General features: G+C 42.5%; 1 protein-coding gene across 1 annotated transcript in view; it reads left to right on the forward strand.

Moving 5' to 3' along the window:
- The window catches only part of ptgfrnb (prostaglandin F2 receptor inhibitor b), a 46,599-nt gene extending 36,885 nt beyond the window's left edge, over positions 1 to 9,714 (forward strand). Inside the window, exons 12-15 of the mRNA XM_070930827.1 lie at positions 7,903 to 8,089; positions 8,215 to 8,333; positions 8,502 to 8,552; positions 9,602 to 9,714. Of these exons, the coding sequence (XP_070786928.1) occupies positions 7,903 to 8,089; positions 8,215 to 8,333; positions 8,502 to 8,552; positions 9,602 to 9,714 (470 nt within the window). The remainder of the gene's footprint in view (positions 1 to 7,902; positions 8,090 to 8,214; positions 8,334 to 8,501; positions 8,553 to 9,601) is intronic.
- The last annotated feature ends 14,293 nt before the right edge of the window (positions 9,715 to 24,007 follow it).

Genomic DNA, 24,007 nt, shown 5'->3' on the forward strand with positions numbered 1-24,007 from the left:
TCTCTCTCGGCCTCCCTCCTCTCCACTCTCACCAAATTACCCAGCTGTCTTTGCAGGGCCGACAGGCAGCCGTTAATTAGCCAATCTCACGCTCCGTTAGCCGGCCGGGGAGACAGACCGAGGTAGAGGAAGAATAGATGGAGAGAAGGTGGGAGTGAATGGTGAAAAGTGGAGGGAGCTAAACAGATTGTTAAAGTGAGCGAGAGTGGAAGAGAGTGAATAGAGGAGGCAGTAAATGGAGGACGAGTGGCTCGAGAACAGCATGCAAAGTTTCCTAAAGAGAGAGACGAAGAGGAGAGGAAAAAGGAGAGGAGGGCAGTGAATTCTAACAGAGTGGCTGGAGAAAGACTGGGAAGAGTTGTTGAGCAGGAGAGGAGGAGTGAGAGGGATGAAGAGAGGATGAACAGTAATGAATGTGAAGTGGGGAGGTGATGAGAGCGGATGACTGACAGACTAAATGATTCTCACTCCATTAACTGTTTCTGCTAACAGCTGCAGAGAAAAACTAACCTTCATTCAAGAAGATTCAGGTTTTGTTACAATATATTGGTTTAATTCAATATACTGTAAAGAGTTTTGCCCCCAAATCAGCAGGACCTCAGGTTGGTGATGTTGGTTGCTTCGTCCATCTACTTTCATTAAAAATCTAGCTGCCAGATTCATGAACAGTTTCAGTTTCATTCTCTCAGCTGCAAGTGAAGTGATAAAAATGATCAACTCTGATGCTGTTTTTCACTTGTAGGAGAATGAATAGTTAAAAAAACCACAGCTCTTTCTTTTATTGGTTCACCCAATCTCAGAGCTCCGAAAGTACCCAGACGTGAGAAAATATTCAGATGAAAGTTTCATGCGAGTTATTCACTAGTCATTATTCATTTGTTGTCAAAAAAAATCATTTCTAGTATTCAGTGGCCTCTAGATGACTACAAGAAGATCAAAACTACCACTTCTCTTCAGGTGTTCAGCAGAAGCAAAAGAAGAGTCTTGACTCAAAACTTCAAACGCTGCCTCACACTGGATATTTATACTGTGGTAAAACTAGAGCAAATGGTAGCTAACCAAACATAAAGAGAGAGATGGGAGAGGGGTATAAAAGCAGGAAAGTGTGAGGAAGAGGAGAGGAAAGGACAGCGTGACAGTAAAACACAAATTGAAACTGTTGAGCAGATAGTCCTAAACAGCAGAGCAGTGCCATCATTTTCACTCCATTAGGTCTGGGTCAGTTAAACAGGAATGGGAGCAGGAGATGCAGCTTTAAAAGGAATCCTCAGAAACGGCAGTTTTCAGTGCGATCAGACTGGGAAGACGGCTGTTTTCAACAGAAGTTTTCACTGTGCAACGACAAAACATCATGACCACACTCAGGGGGGTTCTTCTGGTTGGGTTTACGGTGGAAGTCAATGGGGACGTTCAAGAGGAGAAACCACAAGTTAGCAAAGTTTATTTGACTTAAGCTTTTGCTCCACAAATTCTCTCAGTAGAGGCCAAAAACAATGTTTGAAGAAGGTGAGCTATATGTGTGAAAGAATACTTACTGAATTGCCAGTTGTTTGCACCAAAAAACATTGGTTTTGGCCGATAAACCAATGCAATCCAATCATCATTAGCTTCTGCAGTTGCCAGTTTTCCTGTGGGCCTTTAATACACACAATTATACATGGGACAAGACCTATGCATTAACAGTTAATTAGAGAAAAGTATTATACGAGGAAAAATCAAACATAACACAGTCCGTTTATAACAAAACAAAAACAGATGGAATAGAGATGTTTATATATTAACGAATATGTGCATGTCACTCGCCGTTTGAAACTTCTCGCATTATAAATGTAGTTTGGTTGATAAAAGGTTCCAGTCTGAGGGGGCTCTGTATAAATCTGTATCATGAGAGATATTAGAGATGGGTACATTAATTCCACATCTGCCAGCTTTGATTCATGGCACACTGAAACCTATACCAGTGAAATGATCTTTGCTCCCTGCCACTGATCAAATTCAGTTTTAAAGGTATCAAATCTAGTGTTCAAAATCTTTAAAATATCAGCATCTAGCAGCTAAAAATATGTGTTTTGCATTCATTCGTTCTTATTAAGCATGCAGCGAGTAACAGGGGAAACTTTGCTTCCCAGCGGCTTTGTTTCTGTGAGGCTAAATAGTGTTTTTATAGTGTTTAGTATTCCACTCTACCAGTGCTGTCCTGCTTTATGGAGCAGAGAACACACACACAGTTTCATTAGAAGCACTGGTGGTAATTGTCAGTCTTTGTGTGTGTGTGTGTCTTTGTGTGTGTCTTTGTGTGTGTGTGTGTGTGTGTGTGTGTGTGTCTTTGTGTGTGTCTTTGTGTGTGTGTGTGTGTGTGTGTGTGTGTGTGTGTGTGTGTGTGTGTGTGTTTTTCAGGCAGTTTTACGCCTTGGACTCTCAGGGGATTAATCCAGAGAAATCCAATCAGACTGTCTTCATTTCCACAGACAGCCATTTTAGTTTTATTAGCTCAGACAGGAGCCAGATATTCTATTAGAGAAGCACTGTAGTCCCCCCCCCCCCCAAAGCTAACATAGTTGTGAAGTTCTGACAGACCATGATGTCAGTGAGTGTGTCAGCTGACCGCTCAGCTCATTATGCCCCCAAACTTTGAAACTTAACCATAACTGTGCTGTTTGGCCAAATGGTTATAAACTTAATATACAAGGGTGGTGATATTCTACATGTATTTCTTCTGTTTGCAACAAAAAGAGCAAAATGAAGCGCTCCATTATGGTTCGCTTAATCCAACGCTTTTTCTGTATAAGCGTGAATTTTTACCCAGGGTTAGGGTTACTTGACACGTCTAAAGGCAGAAGTGTTTACACTCCAAAAGCCTGTCTTGATAGTCTGCGTCCTGATGCCTCCCTGATCACACTCCAAGTCTCCGTCTTTGTGTGTCTTTGTAGTCTCGATGCAATGAATCATACAAATGGGAAAAATGGCATTTCTGGAGATCTTAAAGGAGAAGTTCAATCGCTGTTTGACGACCCAACAGGCATTTAGTTTCTAAGCACACGGAGGCCTTTCAGATGGTGATGTTAGGTATCATATTGCAGATCAATGATTACTTGTTATGGCCTGATTATCACACACTCTTCTACCAAAGGGCCGTCTCGCTCATAACAAAGATTTTGAATGATTTTGTGTTTTATTACAAAAGCCTGTTAGATCACCCTTTAAGTGCATTTTTGATGTTCTGTTTACATGCAAAGACATGTTGTATTCACCTGCTTCTACACATACACACTTTACTATGCTTCTGTTGCCTCTGTGTGTACAGGATAGCTGTGCTGTAAGGCAGTGTAAACAGTGTGTGTTGGTGAGTTCATGAGTTCATAAAGGGGTTACAAAGGTCCGTATGGGGGGACGGCGAGAGGCTGCATTCAGCAGAGGAACAGCTGCGGGCAAGAAGCTGTGAGTCGGCCTGCTGGTGGGGGATCAGATACTCCTATAGCACCTCCCATGAGGAGGGGGCGGGGGTGTCTCTGGTGATACATGCTCTCCAAAGACACAGCTTGAGATGTGTTCACATTGCTGAGTGCCTCTTGCTGTTGATTTACGGCTACGAGATAAACAAAATAATCTCCTCTGTCGCTAAGTATTTTCAAATCCCCTTCCCTCCCTCGCTCCCTCTCCTCGTTCTCCGTCCTCTCCGCCGTCAAGAACAAAGAAAGTAAAGGATGGAGGCTAACTGTGAGAAAGCAGAGAGCTTTCTAATTATAGCTCCGTTCCTCGAATATGGGTGTCGTCGCTGAAACAAGCCACCGGAGTTCATGCGTCAGTCCTGCGGAATTATGCAAAATGTGTCTTTGATCATTAACGGCAATGTCAGACGCTAACCTGGTGTTATCAGGACGTCAGAGAAACAAACCTTTTGACTGTCAGCTTGGCAGTTTTTAAATGATGTGATTATATAAGAGTATAGTCATAGTGATTATAAAAGGGATTAAAGCTGTTTTCATACATCCTGTCGTCAGAAAATATCTCTGTTCAAGTGAATGTATTTAAATGTGTTGCTTTTTCAAATAATGTTCATGTTACAGAACGGAAATCTCTATTTAAAGGACCACTTTGGTTTATTTAACCCTTTATTTGTAGTTGACCATCATTTCTATCCGGTATGATAACGTTTCACTCACTAAAGTAGTTGTTGAGATCTCCAACAGGTCAAGAAGCACCAACAGTCAGACGTTCAGGTTGTAAACAAGCCAACAGTTCGTCCATATTATCCACTTTATTTGGCACCTTTTTCTTTTCCCAAATAAGTTCGACCAACCTGGGGATCTGTTTTCAACATGTCTGGTCAGCACAGTCACAGGTTGGGCTGGGGGGGTCTAATATTTTAAAATGAAATTCAGTCAGTTAATTGATTAGTTGCTCAGAGTTACGTTCACAATGTGTCTTACTTGGTTCCTTCTTTTTGAACTCTTTCTGTTGTAGTCCATCACTTGTACCAGGTGTGAGTTCAGGACGTGATCAGGGTCACATTGAGTGCAAACCCCAAGAGATCCTCGTTCTTATCAAACCCATCCTTCCTCCTGCACAGGAACTCGGCCTGTCTTTCTTTTACTGGAGCATGTACCGATGGGAGCCCTGACTAATGGGTCAGGTTATGTGGAGGGGTCCTTGCTGTCAGAGAAGCCTTCAACCCGCCCATGCAGACGGTCTCTGTGGAGTATAGTCTTACTCTGAGGCGAGCCTCATATGTGGACAATATGTCTGCCCAGAAAACAGCTTGAAATACTTACTTTTAAAAATGTTTAGTCAAAGTTAGAAGTCATTTCTTCAACTCAATTCACCATTTTCTGGTTTTACTGTAGTCTGCAGCTAATTGGTCAACATGTGACAATGAGCCCCCCCCCCCAAAACCAATGTGTGTGTGTGTGTGTGTGTGTGTGTGTGTGCGTGTGTGTGTGTGTGGTCAGTTGACCCGTTCACCCCTCACTTTAGTGTCACCTCCTGTTTCCTCCTCCCTGGTTGGATGGAGCGCTTTGCTACTGGTGCCCCCTCTCCACGCTGTCCTAATGCATCTTCATCACCACCGTCATCCTCGTCACCGTCAATTTAGTCAGATTTAACAGTGTGGAGGCTTTTCATGACTTCCAGTGTAGACGAGGAGATGAGGCATTTTAGCTTTTTCTGTCTTTGACAGGAACTTAATTATTTCCTTTACCTTAAAAATCTTTTTGGTTTTGAAGTCTTTTTAAAGTTTTAAACACTGACAAATAATGCAGGATTATGTCTTAATATGCGTCTACGTACGTAAAATAATCTTCAATAATAAATGTAAAAAAAAAAGTAGCATTCATATTAAATCATGCAGCAGTTAATATTACTTTATCTATTATCAATAACTATCAGTAATAAGTGGACTTATCAGTTCCAGGGAGACTATGTATTGTAGGTCTACTGGTGTACAAATGTACTATAACATCTAAAGCTTATTGTATTATTATCTTAAACTTCTCAGCCTAAATCAGCGTCTTCACCAGAGAAGGCCGACTCTTCTCCACTAATTGAGAAGCGGCAGAGTCGATTAGTCAAAGTGGCATCCTGGTGTCCAATGTGTCGCACTTCTCCGCTGACAGGAAGTGATGGACTCAGAGTTTCTTGCAAAGGGTTCGGGCTGATTTTGGTCTGGTTTCCGCCCCCTAACAGTTTCAAATCCTGCTAGTGGCCCCTAGAGCCTCACCAATAAATCATCCGGGCCAATATCGGCTTATATTAACTCATTGCACATATATTGGTATTGGTGTGTACGTTGGCAAATAAGTAACATGAAATTGCGGAAGAGAAAGAGATGTGTTGGAGGTCATTTAGAGACACTCATCATAACATTGTTTGTCCTCCAGAGAGTGCAGGTTAAGTTTTGTCCGAGGAAGGGTCAGAGGTCACCCAAAATCATCCTCTTGAGACCATGAGTATCCACAGCAGAACTTAATGAACGCTGGGCCAGTAGGTAGGAGGATATCCTGCTCTAGAGTCTGGTGGGGTTTTCAGATAACGATCAATATTAAGACTGCGGGACACTAAACTAAAACCAAGGCCAGTGTTATTACTGCTGCTGCTCGTACTACTACTGATTTTTAATGATGTAGCTTGAATATTAAAGCCATTAGGGAAGAGAGGGAGAGAGAAATTGAGATGTGATTCATTACTCTGCTGTGGGTGAGTTCACTCCTCTCCTCCTCTCCTCACTCTTTCTCTTCATTATATTCGCTCCATTCTCCCCTTTCTTCCTCCTCATTTCTCCATTTCTTTTTTTTTTTCATAATTGTTTTTCATCATCATTTGTCTCTTTTTTTTTTTTCTTCATGTTGTCGTTCGCAAATGTTCTCTTTTAGTTTTTCATCTCTCTCCTCTATTTGTCTCCTAAATGACAGAGGATGACTAAGACTGCATGGGGTTTTTATTGCGTGTGTGTGTGTGTGTGTGTGTGTGTGTGTGTGTGTGTCTGTGTGTGTGTGTGTGTGTGTGTCTGTGTGTGTGTCTGTGTGTGTGTGTAGGAGGTACAGTGCTAATAGTCCCTCTCTCCCTGACAGACTAATGACTAGTTTGTGCTCGTCTGTCTGTCTGTCTCTCTCGCTGCTTGTCTCTCTGTGTCTCTCTCTCTCTACGTCGTGCTCTTGGAAATAATTAGCTTGCTCGCCCCCCTTTCCAAAGATTACATCTATTACCACAAATTCTCTCTTGTCCCTGTTTTCTTTCTTCTATCATCACTATCGTCCTTTTTATGTCGCATGTCCATCTCGCTGTCTTTTTTATCTCTTACAGTGGGGAACAGCAGCCTGTGTGTGTGTGTGTGTGTGTGTGTGTGTGTGTGTGTGTGTGTGTGTGTGTGTGTGTGTGTGTGTGTGTGTGTGTGTGTGTGTGTGTGTGTGTGTGTGTGTGTGTGTGTGTGTGTGTGTGTTGGACTGATTCTCCTGGTTTCTTCTTTTGTTCTGTCGTCATCATAGTGAAATTACGGCTGCATGGTACATCTAAAAATAACACACTCTTCCTCAGTTTCAGTACAGAAACACTTCTCTGTAAATATTAGACTTGAGGTATAGAATATGGTGCTAATGATCACATGAATAAAGCGTTGTGTTTCAGCTATGACGAAGTTTTCAGGTGGTTAAATAAAGTCATCAAAACCTCAACAATTCATAACTGAACGCCCCGTTTTGGTAATGAATATGGAAACGTCGGCCACAGTTTAACATTACTAATTGCAGGAAGGCTATTGACCAAAGTAAATGTTTGATTTCATGAAGTGGCCGCTATGAACTTGCTGGAAAATTCCTGGAAAATCCTCCTCATCCTCTTCAGGATTGGTGACGTGAGCCTGCACAAGCGGGAGCGACTGAAAAATTCCAACTGATTAAGTTCGTCATGCATTTTTCAGCAGTCATGCCTTTCTACCCGCTCTATCAAATAAAACTGCCCTTTTCATAACTAACAGCCCAGTGGTTCACACTCAAGACTGACCCCTCACCGGCTGGAAATACATCACTGTAAGGGTGGAGTGAAACTTTGTCTTTCAAAGGGAAAATGTGTCTTTTAATGTGGACTTTCCCCACATCCCACCATCTTTAAAACTGCCGTTGTAGTTTACATATAGTGTAAATGTATTGGTGCATTGAGCGAAAGAGGCAGTGCTTGGGTACTTGACCCTCTTAACAGTCTTATACACATAACACTTGATTTCCTGATGAAATCATGCAATTACTGATATTTAAAACTTCTTAAAACATTTGTAATGCCAGTTTTTTGAAATGCTGAAACCCAATTTTCCTAGCAAGCAGGAGTGCAGTTCTTAAAAAATGATATCCCAGCTTTACTGAAATGTGTCTCTCTCTCTCTCTCTGTCTGTCTGTCTGTCTGTGTCTCTCTCAGACGACCTGGCGTACGAGGTGCGTTGGTTTTTCACCAGGCTGCGCGGCGGAGAGACGACCACCCAGGTGGCCAGCGTCGACCGCTTCGGCGTTGTGAGGAAAGACGCTCGTAACTCATCCAGCGACATTTCAATAGAGCGCAAGGACACACACACCTACAGTCTGAACGTTCATGGCACTCAGGACAGGCGAGTGTGTTATAATAATTGTCTCATTTAACCTTGTTGGCTGGACGATTTTCAGTATATCGTCATTGTAACAGCCACAGTCTCAGCTGCAGTGTCATACTGTGTGTTTGTTGTGTGGTTTCCAGTGACAGTGGTGAGTACCACTGTGTCGCCACTCCCTGGTACCTGTCGGCCTCAACAGGAGCCTGGACTCAGGCTGGAGAGCTGACGTCGTCTCGAGTCTTCCTTACAGTCCAATTTGCTGGTGAGCAGAGCATGCACATATTTAAACACGATGCTGTAGATAACAGATTTGTTTTACAACAGAACTAACGTCTTCCTTGTGGTGGATACTTTAATCCACAATTGAATGTACTGTCATTTTATTTGCTCCCATTAAACACCAAATCTCTCCTCCTCTCTCCTTCTGCAGTGTGGGAGTCCCTAAAGTTACCTCTCTTATACGGTGTAGCAGCCTCCATAGGTAACGTAACCGTCATGCATTCTCAAGTAAAAGTCTCTGGTTAATCATTAAGATATTCCTATGTAGGAATTTTAAAATGATGAACTTGCATCAGGACATCCCTCAAGGGTAATATCTATTCATGATGCCAGTCAAGTCCTTAAATACTGAGTTACACGAAGTGTGATTCAGCATTTATACATATACAGCTAGCAGCTTTCTTGTAATGGTTTCTTTTACTGTCTTGCAACTCATCAGCATCTGGTTTGTTGTTGTTGCCATGGGGATTGGCAAACTATTATAGCCTATTTCAGCTGAGAGCAGTGAGAATGGGTAAAAGTATGTTGTAGTTTCTGGCTGTCAGTGTGGACAGCTTCACTTAAAATGCTGGCCGATGCGCTAGAGTTGCTCTCTTTTTTTTTGTGCTGCTCTGCACTTTCCTAGCTGACAGTGCTGTGCTCATGCTTATTTAGGGCACGTGTCTGACAGCTGGCATTGTCAGTACACAGAGGATTTAAATAAGACAAGAATATGAATGTGATCAGGCTTAATGTAGCCAATAACGATCAATAAAATATGCTTTAATTGGCACTGATACTGATCCTGTAAAAGGACTGGGGACATCCCTAGTTGCTATTAATAAAGAAAATCATAGTTCATAGGCATCTGTAGTGTCAGTAATTGGTGTAACTATAATAATGATAATAATAATGACAGCCCTTAATTCCTTACTAAAACTTTTACCGTTAATAATCAACAAGAAATGTCCGTCCCTCGTCCTAACATTGATTCTGTTGCCACTCGGTCCTTTTTACTGTGTGAATGAAGTCTCACAACGTTCAGCCCTGCAAACTTCACCCCAATAGTTACTGAGCTATCAGAAAGTACTACCTCCAGCAAGGGGGACTTTGTGGATCCAGGAACTAAATTTAGAGTCTGGCTTCTCCGGGGAAAACCTCAAGGTTGAAGTTCCTGAAAACCTTCCTGTGGTGGACAGGCTCATGGTCATATCCGTAGATTGTTGGTAATGTGGTGTCTCGTCCATTTTTAACGTTGTTGTGTGTCTCCAGGTGTGGGCCTCTTCTCTCTGGTCCTGGGTCTGGTTTGCGCCCAGTGCTGCTGCCGCAACACCACACACACTCCACGCTCCCGCAACAAACTGATGGACCTGGAGATGGACTGACAAACACTTTCCCCCGCACCCACACACTGCAGCGCTCACAGGAAACACCACACACACAACAGACACACGCCCATAGACGATTTCTGGGACACCCAGTTGTTTCCGGGCGACGGACGTTGGGAGTAAAACGCCACATCGCTTTGGAAACTGAAGCCTGACTGATCAATCGCAGTGCTTTAAGAGGTGCTCAGGATCTTTCAGCTCTGCAGTGGAGGAGCAGGGGACTTTTACAAGCACCAGTGAGGAAATAGCCTTTGAGACTTCAATTTCTATGAAGATCCATTAAAATCTGTGGCGCTTCCAGTGGTTTTTACACAGATATATTTGCTCCCCGTTAAGACCACAGCACTACGAGAAACTCTGACAGATCCAGAGTTTAATTATTGAGGAACAGGAGGCTTCTGAGACATCACTGCCACTTGGGAATAAAGGACCACTAAACAGATCTGCTGCCTCTGTAACCACTGGGGATAACAAATGAAGCGCTCAGGCTGGACTACATTTTTTTTTTTCTTCTTCTGATGCCAAGGCTCCCTGCAAAGTACCATCACTTCCTGATAGTAAGTCGCTCAGAGTAATGAGCGTACCCTGTTGAATTTTCTGTCTTGAGGAGGCACGGAGAGACTGAAGTGGCGTTTCATTCATTTATCTGCACCTTGACATATCCCTGTTAAGTCATACGGCCTAAGTTATTTTGTATTAAGCAGCCTGAGCCTTACTTCTGTCACGGAGGAAGTCATGGAATAAACGTCACGCTCACACGGGCAGCAGAAGTCCTAGAAAATGAAAGTGCTCCGCGTGCTTTCCACACGAGAGGTATTGCACTAGAACTACCACCCCAGAGTATTCCTACCTTAACAAAAGGACAATATTTACCTTTATTCTCAAGTCTAGTTTTATGAAAATTGAGAGATTTTAAAATGAGAGACATTTTTAAGCTTTACAAGGAGATATGCAGTCAGTGTGTTTGTGTGTGAGATATACTGTACGTGGTGCCAATGTCTGAACTGACGGAGGTGTGCTTGGTTCATATTGCCAGATCAACACTTGAACAGCCGCTAAAAGTGGTGACTGCAAGCACTCTTCTTTTTTATAAATATTCAGAAATGTATCCAGCTGTTCTTTTGCCCGAGTCTCGTGTGTGTTGGTGTGTGAGTGCCGTGCTACAGTATGTGAGACAAAGAGTTGCATGTACTGTTTATAGTGACAGACCGATGTCATTCGTGAGCAACACAAGCCTTTTCCCGGGTTACATTTTGATGACATCAAAGTCTCTTAAATCCAGATTTTTAAACTCAGCTGTCACGCCACTAATCTAGAGTCTCATGTGTTCACACTGTGAGCAACATGACTCGGTTATAACAAGAGTGTGGGCGGTGCAAGAAACTCACGTCCTCCCATGGTTTGCAGCTGCAAGATTCTGAACAAGAAACTCGTGCATGTTTGTCAGTTTTGCTTTTAAAGGAAATGTGTTTATTCGCTTTCTTTCAAAGAGGGAGGTGAGTCTGTGCACTCAGTACGGAGCTAGAGTCAGGATGTGGTTAGCCTAGCTTAGCATAAAGACTGGAAGCAGGGGGAGACAGCTAAGCTAACCATGTTCTGCCTCCAGCTTTGTGCTTAACACAGATATGAAACTGAAAACTGTTCCTTTAAACATCACATGACTTCACTGAGTTTAAGGGGAAGTCTAACATTTTGGGAAATCCTCTTGTTTGCCGTCTTATTCAGACTCAAAGAAGAGAAGAATTATCAGTTTGCAGTTAGCCTAGCCTAGCCGAGCTTAGCGCAAAGACTGGAAGCAGAGGGGAAACTGCTAGCCTAGCTCCATTAGAAATGAAATAATTAGCTTTGAAAGAACTTTTTTAACACATTTTTCCGCCACCAGTACATCCAACAACCCCAGTAAGGGACGGTGCTATAGATATGTCTCTTTGAGTCACTGCTCTTATGGTAATCCCATCTTACATAACCGACATGAAGTTGTTGGCAGGCATTTTCTGTCACTTTTGGTTTAGCTAGGCTAGCGGTCCACCCCTGTTTCCAGTTTTTTAAGCTAAGCTCACAAGCATAGTGTTTTTCTCAAGATGTCAATCTGTTAGCTAGAAATGTAACCAGAAAGCTAAAAGAGATGTTTTACTTTGCACCTAACAGCCAAAACTGAAGATGAGATGTGTAGAACAAAAATCTGCCATTACCAGCTGATTTAAGAAGGTCAGCTGTGCCCAACATGCATCAGCTGTCGAGTCTCTGTGGTGTTTTTATAGCAAATGAATGAAGTGTGTTGTATCTTGTTGACTGCTGTGTGACACACACTCACAAGTGAGGACGTTTGCTGTCCAAACCCAGCAGGATCCAAACAGACCTGTGAGGTTCGTAATGAGACGAGCCAGGCTGCGTTTCCTCCTGAACAGACAGCTTTGTTTGATGTTTTTAAATGGTTTTAAAAGGTATTTTAAACAACTATCAGAACTTTATGAGCAATATCAGGCTGTAGTCAGGTCACAGCTCATGTAAAGCTGTACTCATTGCATAGTTTTCACCCTCAGTCAGAGCTAAAACACACAAAGACGGTTGTTTCATGCATTCACAATGCATCTATCGCCCACTTCTCAAATGCAGCCTGGTCTAGCCAGTGCAGAACTTTAACTATTATCCAATCAGAACACAACGTCCAAATCCATAAATATCTCTGACTGATGATACTCAAGGGGTTGCACAAATGTACACACCATTAGCTACAGGAAACACCAAGACAAACCTGTACAAATGATTTATTATGGCTCTGAAGTTCAACTTTCTGAACCAAATTTGGGCTGCAAGTTTCGTCCAGCAAAAAAAACAAACGTTCCTATTGGACACCAGATCCTCCGTCAGTGCCGCTGTTCTATTTTCTCCTGTTAGGGTCACTAAGGGGCTCGACTGAATATCCATTTGAGAAATATTCATTATTCAAATATACAATAAGTGTGTTTTGGCTTGATTGATGGTGACAGTTACTTCAGAAACTTCCAATAAGTCTCCATGTTTGTGGGTGTGTGTGTGTGCCTCTCTGTGATAGTGCTGTTACAGTATTCAAAATAGGTTTTTACCACTTTCATTAACACATATACATGTTCACAGGACTTGAGCACACAGGTGAATAATAGGGCTCTGTGCCAAATGCTCTTAACAGTAAACAACACACACAGGTAGCATTGATACACACATTGAACATGTCACTGCAAGGCTTCCCCAGTGTCCTTTTATTTCGTCATTTTATTGCAATGAGTATGATGATGATGATGATGTTTTTTAAATAAATAGATTTGTAAGATGTATTCATTTTGTAAATGATTTTATATGTTCTGGGTTTTTCTTTTGAGTTGCAGTTTTTGATATTATAGCAACAAGCAGAAGCCAGTGTCCCAGCGATCTCAGTGTGTGCTTTTATCTTGAAAATGCTTTTCAATTACTGCTCTGACAAGCTGACAGCGGCTGTCGAGAAACAGTCCAGGTGCTGTCATCACAGGTTATTTGACAAAAGAATAAACAAAGAAAGAGTTTTAATTCAGCCTCAAAACCACCGCTTGTTTTTGCATTTGTTTCTGTACGAATTAAAAAAAAAAGAGAGATTTTAACATAACGTGTCAATTAGTAAGCTTTTTCTCTCAGAGCAAAAGAAAATAAGTGCTGTTCAAACTGAAAATGTAATCCTCTTCACTCTTTGTAGAAAGACATTATAATGACTATAATGACACCATTTGTTTTTAAAAACCATGGCGTTTTGGACGTATCTATGGAAGCCTCTGAGTGGGCGTGTCCCACGACAGCAGTTGACTGACATCTGAGGGCCGGCGTTGCTAGGAGACTGACTGGAGCAGGTCATGAAGGCGTCTTCACTAAGCCCACATAACGCCATTAAAACAATCTGTCCCTTACATTCGACATACACTTGTAAAGTGAAAAGCTAGCCTGCTAACGTTAGCACAGATTCCCATTAGCCGCCACGTTTGTTCATCAGCAGCTCCTGCACAGACATGCCTATGTTTAGCTAGCATTTGAAAGGTGGCGGGCTAGCTAGTGTTAGCTGTCTCTCCTTCACGTCCATTTCCTCAAGTGAAAGCTGAGACTATAAGCAACGACCAACAATGTCGGCCCCCCAGCTGATACTAAAAACGAAATACAGTACTGACACTGTCATTTGGAACAAGTATTCACGTTGGAGAATCAATTAATAAATGTTTCACTGATTATATACAGTTATAATTACTCAAACGCTCCAATCGCCTCTAAACATCAGATACATTAAGCTGTAGTTTTCTTGGGTGTGATGAACACTGCAGCCTGTAGGGGTCGCTAGCTGAGGTTCAGCCAGGGCTTTCACTCACCCAAAACATTTATGTTTCTGCTGGTAACGCTCGATGTCTTGTCTGAATACACCAGTAGTTATGTAATTCTGGAGGTAGCCCTGGCTGACCCACGTATGCCCTCTTTCTGTTGAAATGTGGCTGCTGAATTTCTTCCAGAGGGTCTGATGTGGTCGTGATCAGAGTTCCTGCTCTGAGACTTGTGACAAATGTGGGCCAATTTGGTTTTCTTCTCCGTCTCTGGGCAAGCCATCAATCAGGGTTTTCTACGCTTCCAAACATCTGAAAAAAAAAAAAAAAAACAACTTCAAAAACTTCTAGCAGAATAAATGTTTCATAATTCAACATTGGACCGCGGCTATATCTCTTCCTCTTCCCTCCATGTCTTTCTTACTGTGTCACCAATCCTCTTGTTAGTCTTATGGGATTTACTTTCTGCCTGTTTATAGTCTTTCTTTCTCTCTCTCTCTCTATTTGTCACCAATCTCTCTTTCACTCCATCTCTCTTGCTGTTTGCTCCATTTCTCCTCCCTCCATCTCTTTTTCATCGCGTCTCTCTTCACTTCCCCTCATCTGACCGATCTCTCTTTCACGCTCATTAGAAATGCAGATGAGTTGAAACCTCGGTCGCACTCCTGGGTTTTGATTTTTACACCTCTTTAACAACAGCCTCTCTCTCTCTCTCTCTCTCTCTCTCTCTCTTCCTCCTCCTCCTCTTCCTCCACCACTCTTTCAACATGAGATGGAGATGAGAGAAAAGAAAGATCCGCTGTCGATTGGCTCTAGCTTTTCTAACTCGTTCTCTCTCAGGGTCCATTTGACCCAGTTTCCTCGTCCCTCTGTGTGTGTGTTCATGCCTCTCATGGATCATTTGGTAATGTGGCCTTGTCATAACTTCAACCATTGTCTTCTCTAATTGACTCAGTGGTGGTGGTGTGTGTGTGTGAGAGAGATGGAAAAACAGCACAGGACTTTTTTTTTTATTTGGTTCTCGTTCTCACCACCGCACGCTCCTGCTGTTTTGGAGATGGCACATTTGGTGGTGTTACCCCCGGCTCCGACTCGGAACGTGTCACAGCTTGAGGGTTGCTCCACATAACAAAAATTTCAGACAGAAAAATTTAGCAGCGCATGAAGAGAAGTAAGCAGCCTGTTCTCCCCCGAGCCTACCAGAGGCGACATATTTTCTCGTCTTCATTGTAATCACCGCTGATGTTTACAGCAGCTCCAAACAGCCGCGGCTCTGCTGTCTGTTTCTTGCCCGTTTAAACACAGTAGTTTGGTGTATTTTCCCTCTTTGCCAAAAATACTTGGATTGGATAGAAGCAGGTCAGCTTATTACACAGATTTTCATTCAGATCTTACATCCGAAACCAGTTGTTCCTGATGTGTCAGTGCTGAAATGATTAGTGAACTCTATAAAACAACACATTTTAAAGGTATCGTGTAGAGTTTTTGACCTCTAGTAGCGCGATGGAGCAGGACCCTTTTCTCTAACAGCAAGCTCAACAGCTGTTTCCCTACAGGAGCTACTGCAGTCGTACTCACTTGGGTGTGTCTACAATACAGTGATACTGTGTGATGATGTGAAGACGTCCAATAACACCCGGAGCATGTCTTTTTGACACTCTGCGACGAGGCTGTGCGAGCTGGTTGCAGGCTGACGGAGCAGAGCGGTCGACCCGGGGTGACGCCTCACTGACGGTGTCAATGTGGCCGAGTCTCTCATCGCCAGCAGCGGGTGGTTCGCTTCAATTAACTTTCAACTTTGCAGCATGGAGAGGTGAAACGGGCGCTCAGCTTCCTCACACCAACGCTCATTTCTTCTATCCCCCACAGGTGCTACTGCACCTCCCACAGTTTACCCACAATGCTCCACAGTAGCTGCAAGTCATGTGGAGCTACTGTGAAGTGTTATGGGTGATATACTGAAGTATTTATACAAGTTAAGTCCCCTCAGCTCTTTAGCTCTGCCTTGGATTACTGCGGTGAGGTGAAGAATTTAAACCGGGATGTGTGTGTCTGGCTTTTATCAGCCAATTTCCTGAGAAACTAAACACATAAACAATGAAAATGCAACGCGATAGATATGTATCATGCTTCTGTTCTGCAGTTAGTTGCATCAACACCTCATCAGTTATTGCTGTAGGGGAAAAAAGCCCCCCCAACACATACAGTAATCTTTGGGGCCAGGAAAGCAAATACTGTTTATTAAAACCAACACTTGAACATTAAGTATTAATGCAGCCTGATGCTTTCACAGGCATCTGGCCCGCTAATAGTACGCCACATGAAACAGCAACATTGTCAGCGTGTCGTTCGCCCCTTTCTGACACTCATGAATTATGGGATGTAAGAAACAATACATCCTCCTGAGGCTGCAAGCTAGCTCCAGACTTTTTTGTCTTTTTTTTCCCGCCCCCCCGGTGGATAATGCTGCATAGAGATTTTAGAAATTTACATTTCATTTGCAAGTTAACCCCAAGTCGGCAGTATTGGGTGAAATGTGAAGGACGGGGGGGGGGACGAGCAATAAGAAGTGCACGTTTTACCTACAGGACACTGAAAACCTCTGGGCCCTGGGAGAGTGTCAACTTACACCCCCCCCCCCCAAGAGTAAATGTTAATGTATGTGTGTGTGTGTGCTCTCAGGAATGCAGCGATGACTCGTCAACACCTTCCCCTCACCATGGAAACTATGTCAACACATGGGTGGGGGGGGGGGGGGGGTGTGTGATTTATTATTAGGTAGAAGATATTTGACCTTACTTCTCCATAAATCTCTTTCTTGTGCTTTCGCTCACTCACTCACACAGATACGGACTTCAGAGCAGTTAGATCATTTTCAGAGTCACTTTCATCTTCTGTAGACTCGCTCAGTTGATTTATAAAACATTCAAACACAGACGCATTAAGAGAGTAACACACGCAGAGACGGATAGTAGGAAACGAAAACGATGTGCAGGAACAAATCAGATGTGGTCCAGTCAACGCTGTCCGCCTCAGAAAGGATGAATGTGACGGTGACGCAGCTTAATTGACTATTTCGATGACATGCCACTTTCTGGTGTGACTGGGGAAACTTCTTAAAGAGAAAACCAAACCAAAGGCTGGTTTCCTAAAGTGACTTTGATAGTGTTCACATCTGGTCTTCTACCAACAGTCATCGTCAGCGAACCAAACCTTTAGCATGGAGGTGGCTGATCAGAAAATGCTCACATGGATCATTTCCGATGGAGACAAACAACGTGTTTTGTCGTTTAGGTTGGAGGCCTTGTACAGTTCCTTCATAGATGCCGAATTAAAGGCACAAAATATCAGTTATTCTAAAATACCAGCCTTCTAAACTCCACCTGGGCTGAACCGCCACAGAGCTGCAGTCGTGCCACCCTGCAGACAGCCTGATCCTCCAGCATGACTTGTCCTTGTATGGTGCTGTGTCTTCAGCGTGGCACAGCTCCAGCTCTTCAGCAGGCACACACATCCACATAATACATACACATCCAAGTGTACACAAATAACCGGTACTGTAAGTATGACTCCACATTGTCTGCCGCCCTTTCCCTCCCTCTCTCTCCGTGGCATGATGCCAGCTAATATCTCTCTGAAGGGCCGGGCTGCAGCAACTGCTGCGCTCTGATGCTGCAAATACTGTTTACCTCAGCTTCCAGATGGTAAGTAAAGCTCAGGGTCTGATGATGGCTTTACCAGGAGGGAAAGGTAGGAAGCCATCTTAGTCCTCCAAGAGCCAAGGATCACTGAAGGGGTCTTGTAACAAAAATAACCTAAATTAACTGCATAAATATGCCCATCCAGTATTATATCATTTTTAGGGACTTTTGGGGATGTCTAGTAAAGATATTACATTAGTGGATCATTACATCCAATCACTTCCTCTTCCAATCAGATAAACAATGTATTTTTTAAGACGAGAAGATATACACAAGCTGCACAAGAGCAACATACGGTCAATGTACAAGATTTACCTGACATGTTCAGTTTTTCTTGCTTTCTTCTTCTACAGTGGCCTTCCTGTGTGCTTGGTGTAGATTTGTCCACAGAGAGCAATGACAACTCGTGCATGACCTAGATCAGGTATGAACACAGTAACTGGAAAGTGTGCACACACTGGTAGCGGAGAGGGGACGCTGGTTTCTGAGACCTTTAGTCTTGATATGTTTGTTTGGCTGCACTGTAAACAGATACACCAGTTTCTCTTCTGTCACATTTCTGACAGAGGAGCTGCTCAAAGCGTGTTTGCTGCCCCCGGTGGTCAATGCATGTTATTTAGCGCTGCACTGTAGGACCTGTATGATTAGTACGCACTTATTGCCACCAGTAACCAGCTATAACGTTAAGATTGTTGTCTAACTTTTTCGTTTTTTCTTGGTTTGCTTTTATATTTTAACCTGTTCAGGGAATGCAGATGATGCATTAAATTAGTATGATATCAATTAATGTCTCATTAGCACGACACAAAACACTAATGCTACAGGACCATCACAGTGATGAAGGAGGGCCCCATGTTTGCTTTAGGCCCCCAAATACTGAGTCTGCCCCTGTGGACCCAAGGGATGAATAATTTATGATCACAGCTCTTAAAATACAGTCGGTACAAAATAGCGACACACACACGCTCACGCACACACACACTAATCACTAACAATGTGTATTGACATCATAGCTGTAATTCCAAGGCTTCAGGGATCTAAGCTAATGCTCCATGAGGGAGCATTAAAGCAACTGGGATGAGAGAAGTCAGAATGGCTTCGACATGTCTGTGTGTTTGAAGTTGTTTGAAGCTGTCAAGACGCTTCGACTCTGGTTTTCTGCAGACTTTGGTTACCCCTGATCAGCTTTTTTACACTTTCGACACGTTTGAGTTCACGTTTTAGAGCACACAATCCTACAAAAAATAAATATAAACTTACTGTTAAAAAATACATAGATGATAATTAGATCATTAAGATTAAATCCCATAGGCCTGAATAGCCTTTAATTGTTCCTACTTCCATCCGCACTCACATATTCTATCACTCCTGTTTTTAAGATCAAAGAATCTGAAAATAAAGGCAGAATAAAGAACATGACTTGCGCTGGCAGCTCAGAGGCAAACTGCGTCCATATCAACTTACTGACTTGTAAACTTCCTCATAAAACGTGACTCGACCTTGCAATCCTCCGCCTCGAACACTTTAAAAGGCTCACAACTCATGGAACAGCATGCCTTGGCCTGGATTTACACAGAACATCGGATTTGATTTTTATGGGAAATGGTCAGCCTGTGGACGTGAACTCATCACATCGCTGCACGCTTTGTGCCTCAGAACAGCCAGTTAATTAACATCTAACCTCCTGAAATTCAGCCTTGCTGTATCACCACTGCAGGTTGATCTGAGCTAGTTACGCAGAATACAAATCTGACTTCAAACAGTCAAAATATTGACGAAAATATAGCTCGACATTATCTCAAGAAAAGCCAAAGCAAGTTCCTTTACTACACAAAAAATCAAAAGTAATACCGCAGCACTTTCACATTAAAGCCACTATATATAGGATCTGAGAATTTTAGGCTTTGCAGACAGCATGCTGCTAATTTTACACATTTTACAAATGAAGAGGGAGCCCAACCTGCAAATGTGTGAGTTCAGAGATTAATTCTGCGTCTGAATACACAGACAAAAGAGGTGGCAGCATGTTCTCTCCGGCCTGAAGGCACTCGCACCTCTGCTAACAACAGTTGCAAACACGCATACATTTAATAAGAGTGTGATCATGTGAGAGCGCTGTAGGGCTTGCTAATGTATTTGCAGTTTGTGAGAAGAAAACTTTAGTGAAACAGGCCCCTGTGCAAAACAGAGCCGGCACGTTTCTAATTTTCAAGCATCAGTCGAGTAATTCACACTTAACTAGCAAGTTCAACGTAAGCTAAACGATTTATTTTTGTGATTCGCAACGATTTTGCGTCCTGCTGAGAGGGCTGCCCGTTTAGAAAGCGCAGTGTAGTTCTGCAGGGAATTTAAAATGCATTTTGTAGTTTCATTTGGAGGACTTGTTGCCAATACATTAGAGGTCAGTGTAATTTCATTTGGTGCTTAAGGCAGTGAGCAAATAGACTCCACCAAGAGTACATGAGAAAATGTGGAGTTTTTGTAATTCGGTGATGTGACCCTTTAACCGACTGTATTGCATTGCATGAAAGGTCGTTACCGTGACTACAAGTGTAGTAAGTCGAGTGCCGCCTGCTTGCTGTAGTATGATGTAGATTGCTGGCAGTTCTGTGGATTAACACACAGTAAAATGTGATGCGTAACCTTGTGTGATCCAGATCCGCTGCTTCTGCCGTGTTTGGACGGTATGAGTGAAGATGTGGGTCACGTCATCTTCAAAGCGTGATGTAGTGTTTGTGAGTAAACGCAGCCGACGCACCATCAATCACTGCATTTCACGGTCACATAAACCGAAGGCGAGGGGAGGACGGCAGGCAGAAAGCATGTCGTACTTCAAACACAATCACCAGCCATTAGATACTGTATGTCATCACACACAGTACACACAGTACACACACTACACACACTCTCTGCTCATGTGTGAGCTGTAAATGTAATATAAGGATGACTGTAAATGTAATATACATGCAAACGCATTCAGATCCATGCATGAACACAACCAAATTATAACTGGTTGCTCTGGTACCAGATCTCACAGGTGTGTTGAGGAAAGCGAGTTCAAAGTTGAAGCCTGATCTCTTTAATATACTTCACTGCTTTAAGCAACAATTTCCTTTTAATGAACTTTATTTCACAGAATTTACAGAAAATTTAAAAAAATCCAAATTCCCATCCATTGTTGGATGTTGGGACAAACGCTTTAAGTCACATGCTTGATGTAGCTACGTCATGATTTATCCACTAAGTCTGTTTCCATGGCACTTTGTCACATTTTGTTTTCATCTACTTTTCTACCGCAGCCAAGCTTAAAAACGTTTTTGAGATATTTCAACTTTTTTTGGGGGGGGTTTCTGTTGCTTCCGCTGAGGCACATAAAAACAGGTGGATGAGCACTTATAGTGAGAAATATCAATGAGAAAATCAAGCCTCTGAACAGCATTTGAATTCAGTCCGATATGTTGGTCAAACACAGGCAATGAAAAAGAATCAAAACTTGAAACATGTTGCTTGCTCCTACACTTGATAGTGTTTACACAAATACCAAACAGTTTGAAGTTGGTTCAGAGCCAATGTTCTTCTTTTCCTGCCAAGAAAAAGACGCATCCAGACTTTATTTGAATACATTACAACAATTATATTCTCCCCCTGAATGTTTTGCGGTGCTGCTCGGCCACTTCCTTCATCCGCTCCAGTTTGCACCTCACAGAGCAGCGTATATATACGTATTACCATACACATAGAGTGTCAGGTCCCATCATTATCATGCTGACCCTTCATTATTCTGGCTGTTATGATGCTCTGTGGATGCTGATATCCAGCCTAAGGCCAACTTACATTAACCTCTTTTCCACTGAGAGTTTGACCCAGCAGTCCTGCTCCTTTACTTAATGAAGAGAGCAGAGTCTGGTCAGTAGGAGGTGTGTGTGCAGTCATCTTCCAGTGAATCTTAAGTTCTTGTACATGGAAAAAAATCATCTTATTATTGCAAGTGTTTCCTTTCTTTGAGGTATCTGACTTAAACACAGAAATGCAAACAAAACTCTTGTAAGCTCGAGTCTGTCGTTCACTGTGATTAAACCCGAATGTGCGTTTGATGCACAGTATTTTTAGCTTTCTCATGGTCAGCTCTTCAGTCTTTAGTTGTCCAATGACGTGAATGTTCGCAGGTTGCTAACATGGGAATCTTTTCATCTCATACCATCACATAGGATATGAACACGCACAAATTTCAGATGCCTAAGATGTGTGGAAAGCAGCTGAGAGCAAAAGAGAGCTGAAGTATTTATTGAACAAATCAATACACATATTTTGGATCTCCAGAATTCTTACTGCGAGAAAGAAGGTTATAGTTCAATAATGTCTGCTCACCAAAAAGCTCAAGGACTGAAAAGTTAGCTCTTTTTGCATCCCCTCCTCTCATATTTTATGATCTTTCCAAGCTCTTTGATACATTTTAAGTCAGCCATTTTTAGCAGCGAACCTTTCCAGCACAAAACTGCTGAAATGGACACTCTCTGACCCGCTACTCTCTAAAATAAGACACAAGAGATCATTCAAATTTAAAGGCAAGACATCCAATACTTGTCAAGATATTTCACTCTGGACCAAAGAGACCAGCCCACATGCTATCCCTCGTTAGCATGGCTAACAATACACCAGATCCTATTAAATCTACTTCTGAGACACTAGATGGCAGCTCAGTGATTTTACTTCTGTACTTTACACTGTCTTCTTCTGCTAAAAGTTCAAAACAGAGTATAAATAAATTGGCTGCAAGTGATCAAGTGCAGCATCTTGTAGAATTGACATGGATAGATTTTTTTCTTTTGGGACCCCCACACCAGAATAAAAGTCAAACTGCGCCTGAGGTTAGAAGATACGCCGACCTCCTTCCTCTCACTAACATACATGCTCTTTGTGTCTGTGCTGCTTGAACTCCTCCTGTTCTCCCGGGTCACCTCCTCCAACACTGCACCAATACCCCCTACAGCTACATCTCAAATGAGGGAGCAGCTTTATTTTTTCAGCATGCATCTAAATGTAGAGCTTCATTCACAGTGCCACTATGTTTTACACTTGAGCCACTATTAGACAACTGTTTGCTATTAAAAATGTCCAATTTTCTGTTGCCATATCTCGGGCTGTAGCAGATGACGTCTTACAGATCTTGATTAGTCAAGTTTCCATGCAAATTTCCAGAAAAGCAGCAAAAGAAAATGAGAATTAATGTGCGTTCCATCCACTACTAAAACACGAATACTTGGAGTTGATTAACAGTTGGTGGCGCTAATTCTCCAGTCTCGTGCCAAAAATCATTGCAGAAGAAGAGGGCGCAATGACATGATGTAATTAAAAGAGCACCAGTCGAACCTCAAACGATCTAAAACATGACAGAAATATGCTATTTATGCTCATTTCATGTATTCATTTGAGGAAGGTTACAGTGGACAGTGGAAGTCACATGCTTCCTGTAGCTAAGTTTGTTTGCAAAACAACTTTTTGTTGAGATATTTCAGCTTTTTTTCCTAATTTTCTAACAGAAAATCTGTTTTTCAATCAGGTCATCGGATGTGAGATGTCAATCAAAAACCTGCGATGGTTGGTTGGTTGAGATTGAATGTACTGATAGAGAATGAAATCATCATTTTTCTAGGACATAAAATTAATTAAAAAATGAAATGACATCACTATTAATATGGTGGGCTCTGTAAGACCTGAGGTGGCTGATGATGTTGGTGCCTGCTGTGACCGGTTGCAGCTTCCTTCTATTATCTCACTGACACCTCATGATTACTGAGACTTCCTTTTTCTGACCATCCTGTCGGTTAATTGAACACCGCGTTCACTCAACACTGAGGGCAAAGCAAGTCAAGTCATGATGCTTATTCCCACTGTGGAAGTACAAGCACAAGTACCTCAAATTTGTACTTACTTGAGTACAGTACTTGCCCATATCATAATACAAAGGTGAGTGTGAAATGTCTCTGTGATACACACATCCATCCATCTGTGGTTGATAATCTTATTGTGAGTTATAATAGCAGTTCACTTTTTCTAACCCTCATTTAACCAGCTGTGTGTTTACAGCAACAGCCTGGGGTTCACCAGTTGCCTGAATGACCAGAGGACATGTTCTAAACATAACTGTAACTTCAGTGATGCTCTGAGACCCAGACCTTCATCCCAAAGACTCCCAGCAGCCGCAGCAGCATTTCTCTGGGTATGAATCATTCAGACGCTGGACGCTGGTTTAATGTCTCCCTGTGGTGTGAATCA

This window comes from Enoplosus armatus, chromosome 24 (assembly GCF_043641665.1).
Source record: "Enoplosus armatus isolate fEnoArm2 chromosome 24, fEnoArm2.hap1, whole genome shotgun sequence".
In the NCBI taxonomy this organism is placed as follows: Eukaryota; Metazoa; Chordata; class Actinopteri; order Centrarchiformes; family Enoplosidae; genus Enoplosus; species Enoplosus armatus.